The sequence below is a fragment of the Nylanderia fulva genome, unplaced genomic scaffold, assembly GCF_048542155.1.
Source record: "Nylanderia fulva isolate GAGA-0341 unplaced genomic scaffold, ASM4854215v1 Scaffold375, whole genome shotgun sequence".
Classification (NCBI taxonomy): Eukaryota; Metazoa; Arthropoda; class Insecta; order Hymenoptera; family Formicidae; genus Nylanderia; species Nylanderia fulva.
The window spans coordinates 96088-105580 of NW_028190450.1; the positions used below are offsets into that span (position 1 = coordinate 96088).

The 9493-nt window shown below is 26.0% G+C and overlaps 1 protein-coding gene across 1 annotated transcript; it reads left to right on the top strand.

Moving 5' to 3' along the window:
* On the top strand, positions 1–7800 carry LOC146722069 (uncharacterized). Its single transcript, XM_085485541.1, has 6 exons — positions 1–64; positions 171–296; positions 6525–6742; positions 6974–7133; positions 7396–7495; positions 7739–7800. The coding sequence occupies exons 1-6, from the start codon at positions 1–3 to the stop codon at positions 7782–7784; spliced, it is 714 nt and encodes a 237-aa protein (XP_085341667.1). The 3' UTR covers positions 7785–7800.
* Positions 7801–9493: the final 1693 nt, after the last annotated feature.

Genomic DNA, 9493 nt, shown 5'->3' on the forward strand with positions numbered 1-9493 from the left:
ATGACACCATCTCCGTTAATGACTGTCATGGATTTGCATTTAGAAAATGAACAGTTGACAAATGGTATAACAATAAATAAATATATATATTATTTTTATAAATCTTTAACATTATTTTTTTAACTTGCAAATAAAGTAATGCTTAATAGTGTAATTTTTTATACATTTAGATTTGATTAATGATGATAACCAAAACTTGGACAAGGATATCGAAAATATGGATGAAACAGCAATAAACGTGAGTCAAAATAAAAAGAATAATATTGCCTCTGAAGACCATGTAACTTCTGATGAAGGTATAAACAAATAATTTTTGGTACAATAAGGTATTAAACAATACAAGTCGATTTTAAGTAATCCCGCTTAATATATATATAGTGTCTATTAATTTATTAATTTAATATTAAATAAATACAATAATGATACTAAAAATTTCCATTATTTAGATCCTAAAGATGCTGTTAATCCAGTAAATAATATGATACCAACCGATATCATTTTTGAAAATTTTCCAGCAGGTAATCATTCATATTTATTGTTCTTTTGTTTATAGTAATATAATTTGTAAATTTATATTTCAGAATATTGTTTCAATCCTGCAAAACACGATTGCGATTAAAAAATTATTGGAACAACAAAATGCATTTTTAAAGCAATTAGAGCGTACAAATAATTCGCTTCCACTGCTCTCAGCATCTGGTTCAAGCTGTAGTAGTACTTTTTCTCTTATTCCGAACAAACCTTTCAAGAAATTTACAAAATTACTTGATTTCGACATCGCATTAAAAACTAATGAGGAAGGACAAAAACAAATGGTAAAAATAGTCTACATTTCTTATTTCTTGTTTTTTGAATATTTGAGACAAAATTCAAGGTTCGAGCTGGTAAAATAATGTAAATGGTTAGAAAGAAATTGCTTTCAAAAGCAATTTTGATTGTTCAAGCTTGATTAAACTAGGATTATTTTATAACATTCATTATAATTTCATTGTACCATTGTTGAATATGCCAAAACTACTGATATCTATTTTTAAAAAATATATATTTAACCCTTTTTCCTTCTGACTAACTGACTTTAATTGAAATTAAAATAGACAAAAAGGATGCTCAATATTTACCAGAAAAGGCTCGAACAATTGTATATATATATATATGTATTTACATTTTTTTCGTAGGAAACATTTGTCTATTTATTAGGAGGCACTTCTCCCCACGATCAAATAAAAGCTGGACTAGAAAAAATATTTACTAATAAATTGGGTACAAAATGTTCTTGGATGGGTCGCAAAGGCAACTTCGAAGTGAACACACTAATAATTATGGACATTTTAAAACGTATATAGAAATGTAAAAATATATAATTATAAAAAATTAATGCTTTTAATAGCATAATAATTGTACCGGTACTATATTAACTTTTTTTTTGTTACATTTGTAGGATCGACTAGAAAACACTTTCCATTTTTGACAGATAAACAATTTCAGAACTATGTGTCAGCTTGGTTAAGGCACTCAAAAACGCGCTACGACAGAGAACTAGTATGTTTTACGTTTTACTTGTATATTTTAGTTTTCGATATAACAACATATTTATTATTACTTTTATTTTTTACAGGCAAAGCAACAACGTCAATAAGTTTTATCATTTTTTAAGTATCACAATAATAGTTACTTGTGTATTTAGTGTATTCATGAATTTTTTATTTTTACGTTAAAATCAAAGAGAAATTAATATTTTTATATTAAAATGTTGGCTTGTATTAAAATTATTTAGCGATAAATGAATGCAATTAGATGATAACTTATATATATTACTAAAACTTCTTATTGCCCACATTAACAGCACTGACCATATTAGTTGTGTTAGCGATTTGTGTTATTATGTATCTTATAAGTTAATTATATCCCCCATAGCAAAAAATGTCACAGTGACATCACAATAAGCTCACAATAGAGTCACAAGGTGACAAAAAAATGTAATGTCACTGTGATGTCATTGTGAGATTATTGGAAGGTAACAGTGATATCATTAATCACAATTGAAGTGATATCATTGTAAAATGTCACATTGATATAACTAGTATATCACGAAATGTAACAATAAGGATAAAAAAATCTGTCATAGCAAGAAAATGTCACAGTGACATCATAAAGATGTTCTGCTGTGACGATAAAATATATATTTAATCGTCACAGCACAACATCTTTATGATGTTACAGTGATATCATCAAAAATGTCACATTGATATAACTAGTATATCACGAAATGTAACAATAATGATAAAAAATCTGTCATAGCAAGAAAATGTCACAGTGACATCATAAAGATGTTGTGCTGTGACGATCAACAATTAAAATTAGAAAAATAAAGTTTAATTTATGATATATTTAATAAATAATTTATATTTATTTATTTATATTTATTACTGCTATAACTAAATATATATTAGGGTGTCCAATTTAAAATAACACGTACACCACTTCAAATATCTCTTAAAATATTCATCAAATAAAGGGCATCATCTACTTTATGACCTCCTTTGAATCAAACAACTTTTATTTGAAATATTTTTCTTTAAAATAGTCGCGTTCAGCAGAATGACTGCTAAGTTGTCATCTTGTCAAGACTTGACGTTGATTTGTTCTAAAAGTAAAAGAATCAACACGTCACCGTTAATGGACGCTACTTAATGTAACCTAATCTTACCTAATCCTAATGCAAGCGTGACCGTGTAGGCGCGTACACGTTGCCCAAAACGCTCTGCAGCGTATACGCAGTCTGTTGGTGTACCAGCACGTGTTTTTTATTTGCATAAGAGGACATTTTGACTCAAAATAAGTGATCTCAGAAGATCACTTAGCAATAAGAAGTGATTTAACAAAGTGAAAAACATCAACATAAAAATTAAGGTTAGTATATACAATATTTTTTATCTTATGTTTGTCTTATATTTTTTTCATATTTATTGTAACAAGATATCTTTTTTTCATTGTATATGTATATTTAGGAAAAAAAATATATTTTGTGAAAAATATGGGTCGCAAACGAAAACACTCAATATTTTATAGTGCAAGACATAAACGAAGATTAGTTGCAAGAAACACAGTAACAGATATGAATATGATAACTCATCAGACTGATTCTGCGGATTCTATGGCAATAATTAATAATAATAATGATCAACTAATTGTTGTTGATGAGAATGCTTCGTCTTTATGTGATTCTGATAAAGTATACTCAGATAGAAATCTAAATCAATATTATGATGAAAATAATATTAACTTTCTGAATGAAAATAATGCCTGTATGATACAAAATTACACGGATGCAAATAAGCTGCAAGCTATAGTCGATAACAATTATGAAAATCTGTGTTTAAATGATAACGAAACTTTTATACATGACATAAGTAAATGGGCTATTGAAGAAAAGATATCACTCAAATCACTCCGTCACCTTTTACAGATATTGCAAACACACACTAATTATACTTTGCCTAAAGATCCACGTACATTATTGCAAACTCCTAAATCAACTGAAATTATACAAATTGAAAACGGAGATTACTGCCACTTAGGTCTCGAAAAAGCTCTTCTAAAAATTATTGAAGAACGTAAAAGATTGAATTTTGCTCTTGATAACATTCAATTATTTATAAATATTGATGGTTTACCTATATATAAGTCTTCCACAAAGAGTTTATGGCCAATATTATGTGCAGATAATATTATAAACAATGTATATGTCATTGCCTTATATTATGGTGAAGGAAAACCAAAAAATGCAAATGAGTTTTTAAAAATGTTTGTAGGTGATGCTATTGCTTTTATAAATAATGGGATTGATTATGAGGGACAGATCATAAAAGTCGAAATTAAAGCAATAATTTGTGACGCTCCTGCTAAATCATTTATTTTAAATGTAAAAGGACACACTGGATATAATAGTTGCACTAAATGCATTATTGAAGGTGATAATATAGAAGGACATATATGTTTTCCATACACATCTAATATGATGTTACGTAATGATAAAGAATTTTTTACTGGATCTTATAATCTTGATTATCAAACTGGTGACACAATTTTAAAAAATATACCAAATCTAGGCTTAGTTACAAATGTGCCACTAGATTATATGCACCTGGTATGTTTGGGTGTTATGCGTAAACTTATTATGTTATGGCTTTCAGGACCACTTAAGATAAGATTATCAAATTCAGACAAAGAACAAATTTCTAAGAAACTAATAAAGTTACGCAATTATATTCCTTCTGATTTTGCTCGAAAACCAAGATCATTAAAGTATATCAAACATTGGAAAGCCACAGAATATCGGCAATTTTTATTATATACAGGTCCTATTATATTGAAAGGAATACTACAAGAAAATGTATATTTAAATTTTCTAACATTACATGTAGCAATCACAATTCTTGCACATCCTACTTTAACATATCAAACTTCTATTATAGAATATGCAGAAAATTTATTAAAACATTTTGTAAAATCATTTCAAGTTATCTACGGTTCTAAATATATTTCACATAATATTCATAATTTATTACATCTTGCTGCAGACGTAAAACAATTTGGTGCTCTGGATAAATTTAGTGCATTTAAATTTGAGAATTATATGTCTACGTTAAAGAAATTAATTCGTAAAACTAACCAACCATTACAGCAATTAACAAGAAGATTTGCAGAAATTGAGACAATACATAATAATGAAACATTCAAAATATATTCAAATTCATACGATATGGAAAAATGTTTTACACGCTCTCATTGTGATGGTCCTATTACGAAAGATTTCATTTCTGTACAACAATATAAAATTTTTTGCAATAATCAATATTATATTAACTGTGATGATCCAAAAAATAATTGCATTTCTTTTGAAAATGGACAAATAATGTCAATTTTAAATTTCATTAAATCTAATGACAATAAAATGTATGCTATTGGCAAAGTACTTGTGTTAGTGGAAGATTTATATACACAGCCTATTTCGTCATTAACTTTAAATATTGGTATCATGTCTGAATATTCTCATCTTCAGACATGGGAGTTTGATAAAATTAGAGCAAAAATGTTGAAAATGCCTTATAAAAAAAATTATATTATATTTCCGATGTTACACACAACTGAATAATACATGTTTAATATTAATTTGCATTTGTAATTAAATAATTAAACGTAATTATAATACTCTAATATAAATTGCAAATATTATTATTATTATTATTATTATTATTATCGTCACATTTTTATCATATTATTTACATCATAGATTATTTATAATTTCAATGCTGATCAATTTTTATTTACAGTTATTATGGCGTATAATATTGTGGAGTTCGAAGATGGTTTACAAATTGTTCCTTCTGAATGGTTAACTGAAAATAATAAGGAATGTAAATGGCCATCATATACAAGTCAAATTAAGATAAATAAAGCAATTATGAAAAGAATATTTCCTTCTGATGATTGGCAATTATATAAAATAATCCGTATTTTTGGTAGCAGCGGTTAGTAATATAAAAAATGTATTTTATTTTTTTATCAAAAATTATATAAATTAAAATTATAATATATATGTATTAAAAGTATATATTAAAATTTAAATTTTAAGTGATATTTGATTATAAAATATATAAAAACAAAAATCTAATTTTTAATATTCAAAAATTTTATACGTTTTAGATACATATGATAAAGCTATAGACAAACTTAAATTAGCTGAACAAATATCCGATATAGATGGTGATGATGGAAATAACCTCAAAAAATCGAGATATCAACGAGCAAAAAAAAATACAGGTTCATCTCCTGATAATTCTGATACAAGCGACACAAGCATCAATAAATTAAAAACTCGCAATGATTTAGAGTTAGATAATTTTCCTAATACACCAAAAGCTTTAACAATAAATAAGAGCAAAATCTGTGAAATAAAGACACCATTAATACAAGGTGATAAGAAAATGAATCGAGTAAAAAAAATTTCAAGTTCTTCTGATAATTCAGATAGAACTGACACAAGCAATGATTTAGATGAAGCTTCTAATATATCAAACGATTTAAATAAAAGCAAAATGACTTATGAAATAAAAAAACCACTGATAAAAAATTATAAGAAAATAACTAAGCCTCCGATACAAATAAGTAATGAAAAAATAATTAATATTCAGTCTAAAAAGTCTGCAGTTACATATAGTAAATCTATAAGTTCACAAGAACATCGAACAGCAAATAAAGATGACCTTGTTCCACAAAATTCAGATACAATATCTACATCCGATACTTGTAATGCTGAGATTGATGTAGGTAAAAATATATCTGTTATTAATTTTAAATTTTTGTAAAAGCTTACCTATATATATATATATATATTATTAAAGTTTTAACTTTTTTTATTTATATCACTGTAAACATATATTTAAAATGGTATATAATTCGTAATATTTATATAATCTGACAATGAGTAGATATACAATAATATGTGTCAATTATTTTTGCAGATTTTCATAATTTAATTATCAGGAAACTAAATGCAGTATTGTTAAATCTTACAACAATTGATGAACGTTTAATAAAGTTGGATAATCACATAAGAAAAAATGAGGAAACGGATTTAAAAAAAAATGAACATTATGATTTCGATTTGCCAGCAGATACCGTAGAACAATTACAGAGAATTGATAATCAATTAAAAAACAAATGTGTTGCTACAGAAATGGTATATACAAAATATTATCATTTTATACTTACGATTAGAAACATTTTATTGAAATGTCTTATAAAAAGCAATATTTTGGACATATTTATTTATTTATATAATGTTAAATAATTTTAAAGAAGTTAAAAGAAAAGTAATGTTAACTTTTTTTATAAGAGAAAAACAAATGTTTATTATTTTGATATTTTTAGATCATAAACTAATATTAATTAAATTATTTTATATTTTTAGACAAGACAATTGAGCTTTTTAGGAGGTAAGGATCATCATGATGTGATTTCGTACATGATGAAACATATTTTAACAAATAAATTAGCAATGGAATATAGTTGGGCTGGTGCAAAATTGAAAAATGCCTTTAAAAATCTTCGCATTACTATATGTATCATAAGTAAGTATATAAATATTTAATCACAGAAATGTTTTTATTGACATATTTTTGACACTTTATATATAGCATTCTATGCATGGTTATATTGGATGATGCTATTAAAACTCTAATATCATTATTCAATAATATGTAATCATAGGAATATAAAATAATTTTGAATAGTATATATACATATATACATATATATATATATATAAAATTAAGTCGCTTTAAATTTTTATATAATCTATAACCACACATATCTGTTTAAACTTGTTGTTAGATGCTGCGCGAACTTCAAGAACCAATTTAACAAATAAGGAAGTTGAGGATATAATTGCAAGATGGCTAATTTTAGCCAAGCAGAGATTTGACCGAGATTTGTAAGTTATATATAATATACCTCAATTTAACTATTTTATCATCTTATCTCAAACTTTTTATTTTTATAAGAAACTGATTTTAAAGAGGGTGAACACATGCACTATCTGTTCATTATTGCGTGTATTAGTTTTTTTAAATTAAATACAACATTTAAGAACTTATTGTTATTTTTGTATAGAATATTTATTGCAGAATTGACTTATTATTGCACCTATGTATAACAATCACATATTTCTTTTTAGGAAAAAGGAAGAACAAAAGAAGAGATGCGAAAATGAGGAGATCTAAACAAGAAAAGGACAGGTTATTAAATAGAATAATTTTAATATATAATAAATAAAATATTTGAACGTTTATTATTACGTTTATTGCACAGTTTATTATTATTACGTTTATTTATAGATTTTATAGAGTTTATTTTTGCATATGAACTTTTTTTATTTTGAATGTATTAATTTCATACACAGTAATTATATATATATTTTATTATTTAAATGGTTACAGTATTAAATACATATGCATAGTTGTAAGTGCAATAAAGTAATTATTAAATATTATTTTTTAAATATAGTATAAAACGAGAAAAGTTATAATAATATATACAGTTGAATATTAAAGTAATTTAAAGTTCTAAGTATTTTAGTACTTTTATGCGTAGCTGTAGCATAAAAAATTAACAATCATTATGTTTATTTTATTAATGCCTATATATTAAAAAGTTATGCACATTTAAGTTTTCTAACAATTGTATCAATTTTTTTTCATAATTCTGATAAAGTGATAACTAGAATTTAAAAAAAATTACTTTAAAAATGATTTATTATAAGTATTAATTATATATGTTAGTGATATAGTTATTAAATATGATTAAATGATGTGATTTAACGTGAATGTGTATTAAATGATAGTTATACACCCACACACACGTACATATATAATAATATGGCTTATATTTTTTGGAACGTATATATGTATTATTTAAAAAATAAAAATGTAATTAAATAAATTACAAATAAATTAATACAATTGTCGCTCGTATATTGAAAACAAAGTGATAAATATAAGGCCAACTTATCGAGCTGAATATTCGAGATGTTCAGTCAACTACCATTTATTACATGTATAAATTATAAAACTACAGTCATTATATTAAAACTAACGCAAATTACAATCATTCTATAAACGTTTCGACCGCACGCGGTCTTCTTCAGTATAATTATTGAAATATAAATTCTTACAATTCACATAATATCGAAATTTAATTATAGTTATTCAGAATCAAGTGTTTTTGAGCAATTAACGCGTGTTTCAATCCGTCCTGTCCAACAATGTTCGCCTCGATATGATCCCTGATTTTGTTCAGATCTCGGATAGTTTCATCGTTAATATGCGAGAAATTAACCCGTTCCGTAGGCGCTGCGATTAATAAAAAATTACCGATCAACGTATGTCCAAATTATAATATGTATCCCCTACAATTGGTAGTATGCTTACCTATCATCGTTCTTCTTGACAATTTTGCTACTTCTTAACAGTTATTAAGGATGACACATAACAAACCAACAATACAGAAAGACAGCTCATTTTAAACTCTACTTGATCGGAGAGCTCTCTTGCTCTCCGATCAAGTAGAGTTTAAAATGAGCTGTCTTTCTGTATTGTTGGTTTGTTATGTGTCATCCTTAATAACTGTTAAGAAGTAGCAAAATTGTCAAGAAGAACGATGATAGGTAAGCATACTACCAATTGTAGGGGATACATATTATAATTTGGACATACGTTGATCGGTAATTTTTTATTAATCGCAGCGCCTACGGAACGGGTTAATTTCTCGCATATTAACGATGAAACTATCCGAGATCTGAACAAAATCAGGGATCATATCGAGGCGAACATTGTTGGTCGATATTATGTGAATTGTAAGAATTTATATTTCAATAATTATACTGAAGAAGACCGCGTGCGGTCGAAACGTTTATAGAATGATTGTAATTTGC